Source organism: Eptatretus burgeri, chromosome 7 (assembly GCF_056783735.1).
Source record: "Eptatretus burgeri isolate ZD-2024b chromosome 7, Ebu_testis_v1, whole genome shotgun sequence".
Taxonomy (NCBI): domain Eukaryota; kingdom Metazoa; phylum Chordata; class Myxini; order Myxiniformes; family Myxinidae; genus Eptatretus; species Eptatretus burgeri.
The window spans coordinates 92,164,149-92,182,716 of record NC_140967.1 but is presented as its reverse complement, the minus strand read 5'-3'; the positions used below and the strand labels follow the sequence as shown (position 1 = coordinate 92,182,716).

General features: G+C 44.2%; 1 protein-coding gene across 5 annotated transcripts in view; it reads right to left on the bottom strand.

Annotated features, from left to right (window-relative positions):
• CNOT1 (CCR4-NOT transcription complex subunit 1) overlaps positions 1 to 18,568 on the bottom strand; it is a 129,839-nt gene that overhangs the window by 11,356 nt on the left and 99,915 nt on the right. For 4 of the 5 annotated variants that reach the window (XM_085889581.1, XM_085889584.1, XM_085889582.1 and 1 more), the window contains 9 exons: positions 16,230 to 16,338; positions 15,857 to 16,026; positions 14,964 to 15,195; positions 12,663 to 12,899; positions 8,931 to 9,094; positions 7,472 to 7,589; positions 7,155 to 7,256; positions 6,805 to 6,978; positions 70 to 219 (listed from right to left, as the gene is read on the bottom strand). In XM_085889581.1, the coding sequence (XP_085745707.1) occupies positions 70 to 219; positions 6,805 to 6,978; positions 7,155 to 7,256; positions 7,472 to 7,589; positions 8,931 to 9,094; positions 12,663 to 12,899; positions 14,964 to 15,195; positions 15,857 to 16,026; positions 16,230 to 16,338 (1,456 nt within the window). The remainder of the gene's footprint in view (positions 1 to 69; positions 220 to 6,804; positions 6,979 to 7,154; positions 7,257 to 7,471; positions 7,590 to 8,930; positions 9,095 to 12,662; positions 12,900 to 14,963; positions 15,196 to 15,856; positions 16,027 to 16,229; positions 16,339 to 18,568) is intronic. The other variant, XM_085889583.1, reaches the window with a different exon arrangement.

Sequence of the window (18,568 nt, the reverse complement as noted above, 5' to 3'; positions counted from 1 at the left end):
AGAAAGAAAATGTGATTGCTGAAGCACAATTCAACATTGTTATCAAACGCAGGTGTAAATGCACAATACCTGCAGATTGCTACGCAGCTCTGAAAGAAAAGTGACGGGGGAGCGAGTCTTCAAGTAAGAGTCGAGGTCTTTCTTGAACTGGAGTGGCATCACGGCGGTGAAGTTTGTGAGGATTCGAGGTGGGATGTTTATCTCACTCAGCATATCCACCTGTTCCAAGATGGAAGTGGGCACGATAATGAATATCATTGTTGCAGAGGAGCCTCAAAAGGAAGTTGTTATGAATCAGAAGCAAAGTCAAAACCTTGCAACAAACACATAAAAGCAACACAAACAGGGTTGACAGGACAGCAGAGACGTATACACACTCGCCTCTGTGCTGTCCAGCCTGTTTTGAATACGGAAACAGCTATAAACTGTCACCCTGGTGTTTCACAGGTGCTTAATGAAAGTATGTGCTATCCCTTGCATGGACGTTAAGTTATGCGTTCCACGTGCTGGCACGAGTTTGTGGAATATAAACAGAAAAGCTGGATGAGGGTGTGGAGGTCAGGTATCACCAGGCCAGAATAGATCTGTGACTTGCTACAGGTACCATGTAAACCTGTACTAACCTGTTTCATGGTCAAGTTGTCGGCGACTGAACAGTCTCTACCGCCATGTTTCTGGGTGAGGATGGTGTATGACATGGACACCCAGCAGGGTTAAAAACAAAACCTGTCAAAGGGTGGAGGAGCTCCTTGTGAGCCAACAGCCAACCATACCTCGTGCTCAACTGTGTCTGCGGACGTCCTCCTGCAGTTGGGTTACTCTTTTTTTAGGAGGTTGGTGACAGGATTTGCACTCTGGCCACCATAAAACCCATCACTCTGCAAAACGCAAAGAAATCTGAAAACCCACTCCGTGGGAGAACCTCCTGTTCAGCTGCTCTCTGCAGAGCAGCTCACCATATGTGGGATTGGGGGAAAGCCTTCAAGCCCCAACTCTGATGATAGGAGGAAAACCAAGGGGTAACCTTCCCGGATCAGATTGCGGTGGTGTGTGTCGGGGTGGTGCCGAGGTGTCGTCTACCTTGCTGGTCCTTGCTAACCTGAGGCAGTCCCTTCGGGTGGGTTCCTGGAATGTCCTATCCCGAAGAGAGGATGATCACCTGTCTCTCATCATCTGAGCTCAAGCGTTTGAACAGTGGTATTGCAGCACTCTCTGAGATTCGGAGACGGGATAGTGGCGAGATCATGGCGGGTGGTTTCACCTATGATTGGTCTGGTCGCTCTGATTACCATGCCCAAGGAGTTTCTGTGGCTGTGTCCAATAAGCTGACTCCAATGATAATTGAGGTAACACCGGTCAACGAGCGTATGAGACGAAAGATTCGTCACTCCTTGGGTGTCATTTTCCTGGTTTCTGTATATGCTCCGACAGCTGAGTGATCTTACCGTGTAGGACACATACTATGCCAGGCTCGAGTCTGTGGTTAATCAATGCCCCAGGCGAGATGCTCTTCTAGTCTTAGGGATTTCAATGTATTGACTGGAACTGATAGGGATGGTTATGAGACATGTGTTGGTCACCATGGGTCTGGAACTGTGAACCAGAATAGCACCAAGTTCCTTGACTTTGCAAGAAGCCACACACTTGGGGTGGCTGGTTCATGGTTTCAGCACCCACAAGCTCATTGCTGGATTTGGTATTCCAACACTGACGGTGTGGCAAAGGAGATTGACCATGTGCTTGTTGATGGTGACTGGAGGATGATCCAGAACTGCAGGGTCCACTGGAGTACTCAGTTCCTCAATACTGACCACCAGCTTGTTGTAGCAACTCTGAAATTGCACTTTAAATCCAGGAGAACGGTACCATCCCAGCCTTGGCTGGATATTGGCAAGCTCAAGGATGATTGGGTAGCTAAGGAGTTTGCGAACAGACCGAGTGGGGATTTGGAGAGGGTCTGGGTGCTTTGAGGAATCTGTAGAGTTGTGGAGTGTCTTCAAGACCACCATCCTTGATGTTGCCGATGGACATCTTCGAACGAACCATCGGGCAAAGACTAATTTTGTGTCTCACGGGACAACTGGATACCAATGACCAGTCGCAGGGCCAGGCCGAATGGCAGAGCTGAGCTGTACAGGGAGTTGAGGCGTAAAACGAAGTGTGCTGAGGGTGGACAAGGAGGTCTGTGTGTGAGGAATCTGTGAGGGGTTAGAGCATCACCTGTGAAGTGATTCTCGTACTTATAGGGGAATTTGTGCATTGCGTTCCTCAAAGCCCGTCCCTCGGTGAACTGCTGTGAGAGCAGAAGGTGGTGGGCTCTTGACAGAGGAGTACAAAGTGAAGGCCCACTGGGCTGGTTACTTTGAGCGGTTGTCCCAGGCTGATTCACCAGCAATCGAGATGGACGTCAGATTGTAACAATCCCTGTTGCTGACCCTCGAATCAACTGTGGTCCACCTTCGCTTGTGGAAACACAGGCTGCGGTGAACCGGTTGAAATGGGGATAAAGCTCCAGGAATCTGTGGCATCCATGCTGAACTTCTCAAGGCTGGTGGAAATGCTGTACTCATATCGTTGAATGCAGTTCTGTGCTCTGCCCGGAACACAGGCATCATCCCAACTGATTGGAAGAGTGGCCTTGTTGTCCCTCTCTGGAAAGGGATGGGTGATCGCCAGGACTGCAACAACCGAGGGGTGATGCTGCTCTCAGTGCTGGGCAAGGTCTTGACCGTATGCTTGCTCTTCGGGTCCTCAGCGAATGCAGACGAGCGTTTTGGCAGGGGCTGCTTGCAACCTATGTTGATCTCTGCAAAGCATTTGATTCAGTGAATTGGGATCCCCTCTGGAGGAGTATTGGTCTTCGTGGGGTGCCAACAAAAGTGATCATTCTGATGTCTGAACTCCACTCTGGTACTGAGAGTGCTGCGATATGTGGTGATACAATCTCGAGACTTATTTCCATTTGCAACTGGAGTTCAGAGGTGTGCACTGGCCCCCACACTTTTCAGTGCTTGTATTGACTGGATTCTGGGGTGGGTGTCGGAGAGATCAAGTTGCGGTGCATTGTTTGTGAGTCAAGATCTCTGACCTTGATTTTGCAGATGATGGTCATCTTTGCGGAGACTCTGGATATCCTTTTGGGGGCCCTCGGGGTGCTGATTGAGGAGTCGGTCACTGCGATTACGGGTTTCCTGGGTCAAAACTAAGATCCAGGCTTTCAATGACATCTTGGATGCTGCTATCTTGTCTGTACCGGTTTATGGTGAGTTCACGGGTTCACTTACCTTGGCAGTGATATTCATGTCTGCTGGCTGTGACGGAGAGGTCAATAGATGTCTGGGTCGGGCCTGGGGAGTCACGGATTCACTGGATCATGGGGTGTGGCACTGTCGGTACCTGTGCAGGATGACGAAAGTCCGAGTCTTCGGGTCCTTGGTCCTTCCAGTCATGCTTTACGGATGTGAGACTAACTCTGACCAGGGATCTGTGATGCAGACTTAATTCCTTTGGTACCAGGTCTCTTCGGAGAATCCTTGGCTATCGCTGATCGGACTGTATCGAACGAGCGGTTGTTGAGACTCAAATGAGATTTCTTTTCTGCATCGTCCGTGAGCATCAGCTGTGGCTGCATGGACATGTGGCTCGTTTTCCTGATGCTGATCCTGCTCACCAGATTCTCTCAGCAAGGGAGCCTCGGGTGTGGAAGGGCCAATGGGCCGACCACGTGCCTCGTGGTTGCAGCAGGTTAATCGACATCTCAAGAAGATGGGAATGCGCCAGGCATCTCTGCCTGGGGGATGGCCAGACGGAGGCCCCTGAAATTCCGGCGGAAAGTGGATGCAGCGACGCGCTGCTCCGGCGCATGATTCCATACCTGACTTGACCTGATATGGAGGTGTGCATTCAGTTTGGAATTTGAGGGGAGATGGGGTAACAAAGTTTGGGATTCTTGAAGCATGTGTGTTACCTGGGCAGGCTTGGGGGTGGGGGGATTGGGAAGAGTGAAGTGACAGAAAAGGCGGTGGTCCACACAAGACAAAGACAGGTTTTGACAAATCTTGAGGCTGAGAAGCTCGAGGGAATGCATCTTTTCCAGAAGTTGGACAGATGAGTTGACTGGGGTTTAAAAGATTGATCTGTTATTCCATTATTAGACAAATGCACTTGTAATTCTTTCCTTTGAAGGCAAACCAAGCTGAATCCATCGGATGCAAGAGTGTATTTTGATCACAGAATGGAATACCGAAACAGCACCGGTACCGTCTTGGAGAGGGACACCCTTAAGAATGTGTGCAAAGGGTTGAAATGAAAGGTCCTGCTTTGGCTTTCCATTCAGAAAAGATTATTTGCATTTTGGGGAAGCTTCGAGGCAAGGCCACATCGTCATCACTGTGGGTCGACTACATCTCACAAGCAAGTACAGATGCAGAAAATGAAGAATGGCTCGGAGTGGTGGTAGGGGAGGAGGGGAAGAAATCCAGCAAGTCTTTCAGCATTCTATAGATTATCCATTCAACCAATTTAAAATTATCCTCTTCACACAGCACCATCAGCAGCATCTTCAACTGAAAATGAAAACAAAATAGAACTAACATGTGTTTGCAAGTCATATCGAGCAGGAGCTCGGTGACTTTTATCCAACATGCAAGGTGCAGATGTTTAAGGGTGCCAGTGGTGTGGAGTCGGGTTGGCAGATCCCAGAAACCCAATTCTCAAGTGGCGCCACCCAAATCCAAGATGGCTGTTTCGATATAGGCTAAAACCAATATTGTCATACATAAAGTGATACTAGGCCGATTCCAATGATCTTGGTATGCATTCTGATAGTTTTGGGTATGCCCAATCTAATGGAGAGGGTGTCATTATCATCCAAGGTCAATGTCATGAGATAAAGGTCAATATCACAGTTTTTGGTCAATTTCATGCCTGTTTACCTTGACCCTTTGATTCAAGGTCAAATCTGATGACATGAAATTATTCCCCATACATGATTTCCGATTAGTGCCCAATACATACTTAAGCTCTCAGACAAGTATTTAAATAGTTATAGGCATATTAAAGTAAGCTATAAATCGATTTGGGATCACCCCCTTATGTCATGTGACAAATTTCTGACAAATTCAAGTGTCTTGCAGAGTTCCAGCAACTTGGCAACAACAAATAAGGTAAGATTTTGAACATTTTAAAGACTTTCAACATGAAATAAATGTTTAAATATAATGCATAACAGTACCAAGAACATGTATAACTCACAAAATGGAATGTTTTTATGAGGAAATAAGAAATCTAGTGCAAAGTAGATCGGAAATTTGACTATTTTTGGACTAAAGGGGGAATTCCTCCATTTCTGGGAACGGGTCCCCCCCCCTTTATAAAATAGTCCCTGTAATGTTTTAAATATTGGTCTGAGGGCTTAGGCATGTATTAGGCACGAATAGGAAATCATGTATGGGGAATCATTCATGTCATCAGATTTGACCTTGAATCAAAGGGTCAAGGTCAAACAGGCATAAAATTGACCAAAAACTGATATTGACCTTTATCTCATGACATTGACCTTGGATGATAATGACACCCTCTCCATTAGATTGGGCATACCCAAAACTATCAGAATGCATTCCAAGATCATATCGAAACGGCCATCTTGGATTTGGGTGGCGCCACCTACCACACCCACCACTGGCGCAACTTAAGAATTGGGTTTCTGGGATCTGCCACCCCTACTCTACACCACTGGCACCCTTAAACATCTGCACCTTCCATGTTGAATAAAAGTCACCGAGCTCCTGGACTAATATGTTGGATTTGAAAAGCTTGAGTCTCTCCGATGCATATAAAACGGCCACTTTTAGAGTCGTGGCAGATAATTAAAAACAAAGGAACGTCTGGATAATTCTTGGAGTTTGTCCACCCCCACCACACCCACCCCCCCCTCAAAAAAAAAACTGAGGGAGGAATGGTAAGTCACCCAAACGAGTTGGGTTTGGGCTTGGAAGGGAGTGGGCGTTGGATCCATGTCTGCACAGAAATGAAACTGAATTGGTCGTACATAAGGGTCAGTCGTTCGGCGTCCATTGAACACTGGTCTTTTGACATCACATCAAAAAAATTTAATATTAATTTCGACACCACACTTCCCACTCAACATATTTCTTTCCCTTCTGAGTGATAGAGCAGACACTTTTCACACGAACCTGGGAGTCAACTCACAGGTTATTAACATATTTTTAATGAGTCATAAAAAGATAATAAATAATACCACGTGCCAAAAGGGTGGTCAACACAAGATCACAACGGCGGGTGACGATCAGCCTCGGTTCCCCAGGAAAGATACCAAAATGAAACTCTTATCTATCGTTAAAGATATATTGTATTTATGAGGAATAAATCCTTTGATTGCTAAGCGGTTTAAAAGTTTTAGGAAGTCACCAAACAAAGGTGAATACGACAAGTCATTGTTGGCTTTGAGAGTTAACTGGTCAGATGCAGTACATGACATCACACAGTCAGAAAGTGTCTTTTTTTTTTAAGCATAATGAAAAACAATATTTGAAACACCAAACTCTGCTAATTCCAATGATCAAGAACAAGATTTTTCCCTTTGCCCCCGTTGTGTCTGTTGATCCGGTCTGCTATCACACGAGCTTTGATGCCTGCAAATAAAATAAACAAATAAAAGCAGGCAAGCTCCGACGTCACCACTGACTTCAATACTTGTCGGAAAAGTGAGGAATCTGGGACGGGGTAGTTGGTAAAACAATCGAGGATGAGGTAAAGGCGACAAAAATCAACTACACTGGTTACCTTAAGGTTTGGCGTGAATGGGTCTGGAAGACGCATGTTACGTGGGAATGCGCTGAGGATGAGGTTGCGGAGTTGAATGCAGTTTGGTGGGATTACATCACAGAATCCATAGTGGTAATCACACAGGAACTCGGGAAAATCATGGAGAAGCACCAAAAGTACACGTAACGTGCCCTACAATGGCCATGCAGCACAAAAATAAAAACTATAAATGGAGAAGACTTCCTTTGTCACTGCAGTCCAATCTATAATATTTATGGCTAAAGGGGGAAATCATGTATCCAATACCTTTGAAAACTATCAATAAAAAGAACGGTGTGTGTATGACAAAACTTCTCTTTTTTATTTACCTTGTAAAGAACCTGCATGGGTTTTGTGAGTTCCACATTGCGTAGGAAAGGTGCAAGGTACTTGAACAGGTCAATGAGAAGCTGGGCATACATTGGCCAGCCCTGCGGGAGGGCAGGAAGGCCGCGGGCCAATCAATCGGGCAACAGCAAAACAGAGTGCAAAAACTCGGGTGGGTTCAAAAGGAAGCACTACGAGCATCTTGAAAATACTGGACGGAGAAGGCATCGTCAAAGTGAAAGTTACCAAAGGAGCGAAAACACAATACCATAGCAAACGGAAACCTGCACACGCAGGTGCGAGGGGCAGGCAGGCTCACCTTCTGCTGAGGCGTGTGTGCAAGCATGCGTGCGATGAAGATGCGGTGAGAGATGAGTTCGAGCCAGGCAAACGTAAAGCCAGGAGCCTTGGAAGGCCGAAGGATATGGAATGTGTTGCTGTTTTATTAGGAATAGGTAAAAACGTGGGAAAGTTGGTAGTTGATGGAGAAGGGGGTGGGGGTGTTTGGAATACATAGTTCACTTGTGTTAAATTAATTAAAAGTAAAAATACAGTCTCAGGCAAAATTGCAAAGCTTTCAACAAAATTCAAAATGACTCATTTCAGACTGAACATTTGGACTCATCAAGGCAATGAGACCTGCATGACTGAGATGGTAGGAATCCTGTTGACAGTTAAAAATGGGATTCAGAACATTTCTCCAATATATTGTTGTGGGAATTATCTTTAGGGGTCAATAAACCTGTTTAGTCGAACGATAGTTATTTCCTGACATTTGGTGAGATAAGCACGACGTACTATTTGAGCAACAGACATACAACGTATGTGCAGTGAGAAGTTTGTTTTCCCGACACTGTTTTGTCCTCCCCTATTCAAACCTCTGCCTGTACATTTTTAATGTTATTTTCTTCTGTTTACACAGCGTTGCAAAGCACACGAGAGCTTTGCAGCTCAAGCTGTGAGAATGTTCAGTTGTGGAAAATTTGCATTGAGGAAGTTGGCAATAGCCTCACCACAGGAGCTGATAGAAGGGGTGAATATGCATTGAAGATATCTGTGTCAAGACTGGGAGGAGGTAGTTGGTAAACTACCTCATCAGCTCGCTCACGCGGCCAGGGGATTATCAGTTTATCTTGCGCACAGTTAACGGCTGCTTGGAAGGAGAGGGAGTTATTTTTTTTTTAGGTCAGTTGGCAATTGACCGTTACAGCTGCACTGGAAGAGTGACAAATTTGAAATTGACACTTGAAATTGACCTCTCAGTAGTGTTTGTATTTTATTCCCGGTCATGTATTCTTTGTTGAGTGCATAAATACAGCCGAAGATAAGAACTGTTAAGAAATTGATGTCACTTGGAATCACGTTGTATGTAATTTTGGAGGATATAATGGCATTTATTGTGTGTTGCTTCGTGCCAATTTGCTGTCGTTTTTATTTAAATAAACCATGAACTTGTTATGCCTGTTCTCCCTTATTGCTGTACGGGTGGATGAGTTTTCACGATCGGTGCCCTTAAGGCGCATAATTGGATAAAAGCAATTCGCGCTCAGGAAAGTAATGTACGGTGCGTCATAACTAGCCACTCAGTTATACATCTGACTGGCGTACCGTGAGAGCACGTAACCCTCGGTCGGCTTTGTGCCCTTTCACTCGGTATCAGGCTTGTAACCCTGGTTTGCGGCGTCACACCCGGTCGACGGCCCACGTAATCTGGTCATTCCCAGACCCGTCGCGTGGCTATAATAAAATGATTGCCATGGGAGGCAAGAAAATATTACCAGAAAGCCGTGAGAGTCTGAAAGTTGATGGATTCAAGCACGTGTTCCGGTGCATTCAATTCCAACAGCAGCATGATAAAAATGCGATGGTAGGGAAGCTGCTGGAAGTCAGCCTGGCGCAGGTCATGATCATGAAGAAGCACACCGACGACAATGCCCAACACCTGCCATACCCACAGACAACCACATATTCTGTAATGCCAGCAAAGTACACCAAAAATTTCTGAAAAGCTTACAACACAGTCATCGCCAAAAAAAGTGTGACGACACAATTCAAATCAGAACAAATCATCACTTCCTATGACCTGTTCTGCCAAATATATCTGCTTCCTTTCTCAAAGGCGTCTTCGTACAAGATGCGTACACGCTATATTCCAAAGGGTTCCTGCTGTCGTAAATTAATAAAAATTGTACTGTTGGAACCACAACATTAAGCTGAGTCCTGCAAAAAGGAATCGTTATGGTTAAACGGACAAGGAGTTTTACAACTTGCGAAATTTTTTGTTCAAAGGGAATCAATTACAGCAATACCTTGATTTACGTCGTTTTGCAAATACATAATCATATTAATACCATGATCCGACTTGCGTCGTCTCAACCAAAACTTACATCGCCAACAGCATTCATACCCTCTCATATCCATCACCTCAGCCTTTGACTCCACCTACCATGCGTAAGAACTAATTTGTGTCACACATAAAGAAATGTACCGTACCGTAGAGTGGCTTAGAGCAGCATAAAAGTGTTACTTTGGAAGTGAAATTTATATTATTCTTCGAATGCATGCTGGTGAACTTGCAATTGATGTTGTTGGGTTATGAAGTTTGCCTCAGATTACGCCTCTGCCCACATTATCACATCGTTACACATGTGGTGAAACGTTAAACATCCACATACTTACACAAAGTTTGATTTAGATCCCTTCAGCTGTTCTCAAATATCACATTCTTAGCTGACATGACCTTTGACCTCTTGACCCAATAATCTAATCAGTGATGTGTACATTATACAAGATATACAAGGAATGTAGGTGAGGGCGATGACGCACATGAGGATCCTGGAGAGAGTCGCTCAGCGAATGGGATGCAGGAGAGGAAGGAGAGGTGCGAGAGGGTGCTGGTGCACCTGAAGTGGACAAAACCAAGGCGGAAGACCTCCGTGATTGAGAGCTGCCTGATTGCCACAGATTTCAATGTAGCTCCTTGGATGGGAGCATCACGTCATCCAACCCCTTCTTGACTTTGAGATAACGCTCCATGACCGAATCGGTGTCCAACAGCCTCTTGGTCACTGACCAAATGTCCTGCAGTATCTCAACCAGGAACTTGACCGTGAGTTTGGATCTGCCCACCTCCTCTTCCTCAGAAACCTTGGTAATAGCTCTCAACTACTCCTCAGTGAGTTCCTCGGCATGCAAGGCAAAAAGAGCATCCAACTCCTCAAACTCCATGTCATCAACGCCTTCGACTATCACCGACCGTGCCAACCTGACAATTTTATGCCTCTCCTTAATGTTGTCGGGAAAGTCTCTGCAGTTCTGCACTGCAAGTAGCCAGCCACAGGTTGTGCCAGCAAGCGTTGATGGTGGAGGCTTTCACCTCGTCCAGCCGATGCAGTGGGCTATTTTGAACTCTTTCCAACACTGTCTGACGGTGAGCTCTGGGTCAGCATCCATCGTATCCAAAATGCGGCAAAAGGTGCGGGGGGTATATGTATTGAAAGTCGAAATTACCCCTTGGTCGAGCGGCTGTATCAAGGAGGTGGTGTTGGGCAGCAGGAAAATTACCTCGACATTCGGGTGAGCCACCTACAGGTCCCCGGGGTGGCCAGGAGCGTCAGCACTTTTTTTTTTAATTTTAAACATGAAAGCCTTCAAAAATCTTCTCCAAAACAGCTGAACAGATCGAGGCAAACTTTACAGGTACGATCGCCTATCCATGAGGAACAAAAAGTTCTCCACCTATGACATCACAGGTCACATGGTTTGGCAGCCATATTGGATTTACACTAAAAGTTTAAAATCATCTTCTCCATAACGGCTTGACAAAGGGGAAACCTTGTCCTCATGTTCTCCAAGCCTTGGGGATACCAGGGTGTTCACAAATGGTCTGGCAGTCATATTGGATTGAACGAAAAATCTTTTAAAAATGCTTTCCCTGGAACCACTTCAACAATCGACGTGAAACGTCACAATTATGATCTGGTAGTCATGGGGAATAAGTTTAAAATTTCAATCTAATGCAAGTGTGTATGGTCAGGAGTTGGGTCCATGCCAGTTAGGCATGAGGTGGACAATTGCATGGTCTGGCAGCCAGAATTATTTAATATTTTGAATCTGGGTTCAAGGATTTAAATACAACTTGGTACATGTATGTATAATGATGCAATAATGACAGCAGAGGCACATTGAGCAACGTCATGTCGAAAAGTGCTCTTCAAGTTTTATGTGTATTTGAATATAACTGACATCAACAAAAACAAATAAATAAACCAATGTCACCCACAGGGTGACCCGTATCTTGCCAAAAGGTGACCACGTGTGACTTCTTTAAGGTCACACTGAGGTGAACAGAGCTGCTATCCACCAGGAGCGACTCCTTGAGGAATATCTGCCTCCGAGAGATTCCGATGAGAATCGTTCTACAGAGTAACCATGAAAAATATGTTTGCCTCATCGAGGTGTTCAATTTGAGGTACTACACGATATGGTTCCTAAAACTCGAAAATTTGACCTTGGGGTCAAATATGTTTGACCTGAGGCGCTAACCATGAAGGTCAAGGCCAATCGCCACCAAAAATTAATCAGCTGAGCGCCAGACCATGAACTACATTCCCATGAAGTTTGAAGACGATCCGATCAAAATTACTCAAAAAATAAGGGTTTCGTCGACTCCCCTGATCTGCGACAGTGACCTTGACCTTTGACCTTCAAAATTTTGTGCACTGAAAGGGACCTCTATAGACCTTTGATATGCAAAGTTACAAAAAATTCCAATGATAACTGTGCTCTGCAGAATTTTTTATACGTGATTACAGACAAACAAACAAACAAACAAACAAAAAAAAAACATACAAGCTGACTAACATATCTTGCAAAAACTTCGTTTTGGCAAGATAATAAAAAGGAGGGTAATATCAAAGGTAAAAAATGAAATACAACAGGTGAAGTGGCAATGTGAGGAAGGAAAGCATCCTTCCCCACCCCACCACCCCCCTTATGAGGAGAATTGCTTTGATTTCCGTTGTTTCGACCGCTCCTTTCAAGAAAGCATCCCCATTGCAAAGTAGGGTCGAAGTATTAGCTTTCAAATTGTTGTATTTTTATCACTCTGCAAGAGCAGGAGCCCTTTTGAATAAAGTGTCACGTGCTTGCACGCACACGCAAACACACCTTTTGGTACAAGATTCAGTTTGAAACCAGCACAGTTAACTGGTTTACAACTTTTGAGCATAAATAGTTCACAGCTGTGCTGATGACCCACAGTAGTTGGGTTGACTATGGTAGATTTGAGTATCATGCACAACGAGACAAAAGCCTTCATGAGCCAGGCAACAATTTATTGAGGACCCAACTTAGCGAGACCAAATCTTCAGATAGCTGGAGTTTGGCAAGATGAGACAGAGTAAAATACTTGCACGATGCAGTGTGTACAGGTGAACGTGAAGAAGATACCTCAATGAAACGACGCCTACAACTCACAAACACAACTCCCTCACCTTTATTCTCAATACCTTGTTAAGAAGATTAATCTTGGTAACAGTGTTGGATGCATCGCCGGAGTGCTTGACGAGCAATGCAATGAGCCGAACGAATGCATCCAACGTGTGAAAACATTTGGCACGTGTGATGGTCGGGGTGGACTGTTGATCTGCGAGAGCACGGTAACACAGGTCGACACACATCTCCGTGCACAGTCTGAAGAAGCGCGTAATCAAATCATCAGTCTTCAGGATGCCGTGTTGATGCATCTAGTAATGAAATCAACATGTGCAGAACATTAAACCCACGACACATTGGGATCTGAAAATAGAAATGATGACTGAGGAACACGATACATTGTCAATTTGTAAAAGCAAAATAAAGAAGAGTGTAAAAAACACTGTATTGCGAGAACAAATCAACATTCCTTGAAATTGATAAGACTTTCAGCTGAGGAATGGATTTTAAACGAAAGTAATAATTTTGATGGATTTGAGATCATCACAATATCCCAACCCAACAGCAGGTTTATCATCCATAGGGGATTTAGTCATAATTTCAGTCAAGCGTGGGGTGCATGCCGGTCAGGTATACAATGGGGGATTTGGTCCTCATTTATGTGAAAGTGCTTCAGTACACAGCTTATGCTTTCAGGTGGTCCAAGCACTCCACCTTTAAAATGTCTTGTTGATTGGGGAGTTTGGGTGTGATCATTTAAAAAGCTCAAAACAATCTGGTCAATGGTGAGGTAAAAACAAATTAAACTCCTTTCTCGACAAAACTGCAGTTGCCCTGAAGCGTGGCATTCCTCTCCATGGCCCGTCTCGATGAGAGCTGCTGTCGACGTCACCAAATTCCATCCATTGGGACCATTACATACTCTGTGCAGAGTGTTGGTGTTGCCAAAGCAGTCTTCTGGGCTAATGGGCACAATCCTGGACGGGTCGCCGCTCCGACGCAGGATACTCAAATGGCTCAATTATCCCAGCAAGCTGGTACTCATTTTGCTGATCTCGGAAGGGTAACAGGCTGAGTCAACCCCAACTGGTATTAATTTAACAGCCAAGAGGGATTTGAACTCAGAACCCTAGGATGAAGCAAAATTCCTAATCATTTAACCAATGACAGGCATTTGGGGGGGGGGACTACATTTTGACTGTCCAAATACACTGCACAGTAAAACTACAGCCAAGAGAACGGATTTGGAAAAATCAGCGGGCACCCCTCTTTGTGGACGTGAATCGAGGCTTATGGAAAAGCAAAAGGACAGAGGGTAAAACAGCAATGCAATGGGAGTGAGGTCTCGGTTGAACTATTCAAGCAAGTCAAAGAATGAACAGGAAAAGATGAAAGATGATGAGAGAAAACATAATAACAAGGAATTAAGACGGTTGGGTTGGGTTCGGTCAGAGACAGAGACAGAGACAGAGACAGAGATCACAGATCATGATGGGTAAATGTATGATATTGTGTTTCAGTTTGCTTGAAAGTCCTGGTGTACTTTAACCTGCTTTTACTTTCTGCAACTCATTCATAACAAGTTTCTAAAATAGAAATGCATCTCGATTTCCTTATTGGATAAAAATGAGAAAAACCTCAGCAGTTTCATCATGATAAAGCTTGCTCGGCAAAGAGCAAGATCAAACTATTTACTAAGGTTCGAGTAATTACAATGATGAGGAATAGCAAACATAGTAGAACCTCTTATCCGGAATAGTCGGGACCAATGGGTGTTTTGGATGAACGAGATTTCCGGTGAATGGATGTCATGTTCCTACTCTTGGCAGATAATGGTCTTGTACCACCTTTACTGCCATGACCATCACCGACACCATCACTCGCATGCACAATATGGGTAGGGTAGAAGAACTCTTTTAATCTGCATAATTCCGCTTTGGTGTTAACCCCACGCCATACCCTGCCCCTTCATTCTCTCGTGTATTTGGACTCGTCCGATGCAGCCAACAAGTCCGCTGAATGGAGTGGTCTGGGCAGGCACCATATTGGACGTGGAATAAACGAATGAATCGCAATTCAATCTGTTTGCATATTTTTTTTGTACTTGTCCGCGAAAACCCAAACCGGATCGGACTGAAACGCATAATTTCCCCGGGGCTTTCACGAAGATCTGCATGTCTGTCTCTGCTTAGTTCATCAAGAGGGGTTTTCAATAAAGCACTGTGTTCGAAACCTCATTTTAACATGCTTAAGAGCAATTTTGAATGAATACGTTTAAAGCGTTTAGCAAACAAGTTTGGTTTTTAGGGGAACAGCTTGTGATGTTTCACACTATTTTCATTTATTTCAGTGCAGAAACAATAGTTCATTCTCACCTGACCCACGAAGGCCGAGAAAGCCTTCGCACTGTCACGTCCAGCGGCAGGCGAGTGATACATGCTAACCCATTCACGTAGCAAATATTCGGCCTTTTCGTGCAGGCCGGGCGGATCATCATACTCCCGCGCCTGCGAGATCCCGGAGTGCATCATAAAGGTCGGTCCAGCGTGTGCACGATCCAGCATTGTGTCATGGTTGGCGCGGATCAGTTCCATGAGCTGCGGCAGGCTGGACACAAGAAAGTAGGACTTTGGAACACGAGCCAGTAAAAGGAGAATAGGCATGCCATTTTCGGAGTATTTTTTTGGATACAAAGTCAAGGCTCATTGAAGAGCTGGAACACAAAACAAATAAGGAAGCAACAGAACAAAAGCAGAAACAGAGGGGGAAAACACCAACAGTAAGGCTGAGGGACAAAGATGGAAACGGACAAACAAGGGACATGACGGATACAGGAGCAAACTCTCAGGAAGGAAAACTGGGTATTTTTATTTGGGGTGGGTGTGGGTGTGGGAAGAAATAAATAAGTGAAGGTGAGCAGTCATTCTGGGAGTTTCACCAAAAGGGGGTTGATGGACCACATGTACCCTGCAGAAACCTGAGAGAGTGGGGGCATGAAAAAAGCAAAGGGTGCAAGACCAGAAAGGAGGCACAAGAAGACATTGTTGAGAAAACCCCCGACTCGCTAATAATCTGCAGTTCAGATGTCAATTGCTCTGCACAGCTTGATCTGGTCTACACATGGTACAAGTGCATGCCATGATACAAAAACGAACAAAATAAATAAATAAATCTTCAAATCCCGATCCATCACAAACTAAAATATTGGGCAAAAACCGTTCGGCAACTTCACACATCAATACAAATGGTTGTCAGCAGAAAAACACACCCCTCTGGAGCATTCCCACGAGAGTGCGCGTTGATCCTCATCAGTGCATCAATGGTGTGGAAGAAGTCCGCTTCCGTCACGTGGGTGTTGCTTCGCTCATCAACCAAGTGCACCTTCACCAGCTGCATGGCATAAGCCACTGCCATGTAGTTCAGACCATTCTCCATCCACTGTGAATGGAAGAAAAACACTTTGATGTTCAACAATGACTGGCAATATAGCATCAACGTGACCCAACGAATCACTTGATAATGTAGACTTTTTAAGATCCTGATTTATCCCCAACTTCAAGTCACGAGACCTCAACGTAGGCATAAAATATATTGAAGGTCTTTTCAACACCAGCCTGACTATCACTGAAAAAAAAGCTCACCTGAGCCAAATGGATATCATACTGCTGCAAGTTGACCAAGTGGTGACGAATAAGGAGTTCAACAGCTTCCACATTGTACTTGTACTCTTCACGGCATTCCAGGAGGCACCTACAACCAGCAACCATCATGTGATCAAATATACAAAAGGTACATTTTTTTAACAATTAAAAACGGATCAAAATGTAACCGATCCCATGGGAGACCTGCAAACCCCCCTATAACTCCAATGAATAATACAGACCTGCTGGAAGTATGACTTTTGGTTGTACTAAGGCCATCTCCGGTAATTCACCGGCACAGCTAATGCCCACTAGCTCAATATAGTATCAGTGAAACACTTGCAATTTTCACCTGCACACGTGGCACAGTGCAAGTCATCTCCCCAAAATTGTGTAGATCAACCAAGCCATTTGATTCTACAAGGTTCAGAAAGACAGAGCTATACTCATAAGCATCAGTGCGTGTCCCCTCAACTGCAAAAATCAAGAAACAGCCTAAAATTTTGCATGCGTACTAAAGGGCCTCCAAGGGAGTGCGTGAATGAAAATTAGGTGTTTGGATTCATTAAAACATCCCTTTTGAAGATAATTAATGGCCTTATTTAACGAGGTAGTATTCATTGACTACTTACCCCGCACAGTCTTGAGAAGGACTTGGTGCGAGGCAACACTTCTGGCGGCAAATTTGTAATTGCATCGATCTACACTTCTGAAGCAAATGAGTGCGTACAACTTATCATTTGAAAGGTCTGCCATACAGGACATTCATAGGTCTTTACAAAGTAGCTTATATTCTCGCTAGAGTGTTTTCATAACTACCAAGGATGATAAAGATGCCAGAATAGATCGATAAAGCATAACTTTGGAGCATGTTAAAATGCCAAATTGTACTTCTTCTTCACTATTTTCCACCAGCCGAGCACAATAAAGGCTGAAGCGATCACAATGATTCTAAGTTCCAATGCAAGGAAGTGACTGTCTTTGGTTGGGCATAAAGCTTTGTTTAATTCACCAAGTTCTGATGTGGTGTGCATTATCCAAGTAATGTGCACTACATCAGTCATAGAACATGTGGTAAAGTTTCCATTTCCTCCATTGAACAGCTTTCGATGTACGCTCAACACGAGAACTACCACTCTGTACCCGGCCATCACTGCCAGCCGTTATAAAGACGTCCCGCTTTGATCGGACACCTGACCCATGATGTCCTATTTGTTCAATTTAATTAAGAATGGGATTAAAAAAAATAAAATTAAATTCAAATCAAATAGAAGATCAAATAAAATAGCTGCTGCATTGGAGTCATCAGAAGGAACCCGAACAATCAAAAAGCAAAGATGAAGTCATCAGGAGGAAGCTGGATAGTATTTGGGTTTCACCTGTTACTCCTTTACCCTCAAACCCATCCAGGCACAATCAAGTGAGCCTTTTCAAAAAATAAATTACGAGAGGGGGAGCACTCGGTAGAGTGAAAAACCTCTGCCGCCAATACTGCTGGGTCACTGAAGTGAACCTGATATCCTATTCAGTGTAGGTCAAAACAGATCAGACTCTACTGAATCACGATTGAATAAACTAAACTCGGTTGACGCGCATGTAGAAATGCCAAAAAAATAAAATCGAAATTTTTTTGAAAAAAAAGTTGCAAAATTTGTTTTCTTGTTTCTCCAACAAATTTTTTTTTGGGGGGGGGTTGGAAATCACTGAAAACATGTAGAAATGTAAAAAAAAATTCAAATATTCTTCAAATAAAATCGAAATTTTTTTCTTGGACCAAGTCTAAAATCTAATGGCATGATCCTTGGACCATACCTAATCCCCCCACCAAGTTTCGTCGAATCCGTCCAGGAGTTTTTCCGTAATACTGTTCACAAACAAACAGACGGGTGAAAACAGTAACCTCCGTCCATCTTCGATGGCGGAGGTTAAAAATAAAAAGAACCCAGATTCAATTTAAAACATATTCCCCATCACTTCTGGATAATAGTTTTGAAGTTTCACATCGATTGATGCAGCAGTTCAAGAGAATTTTTGAAACATTTTCCTTTAAGCCAATATGGCTGCCAAACCATGTGACCTATCAATTATTCATGAACATCATGGTATCCCCAAGGACTGGGGAATGCGTGTCAAGTTTCCCCTCGATCTGTCCAGCTGTTCTGCAAAAGAAGATTTAAAAAAAAGGTTTTCGGGTAAATCCAATGTGACTTACGACGTCATAGGTGGGGAACTTTCGGTCCTCATGGAAAGGCGGTCGTACCTGTAAAGTTTCGCATCGATCTGTTCAGCCGTTTGAGAGGAGGACTTTTGAAGGTTTATTTTTATTAACAAAAAATAAA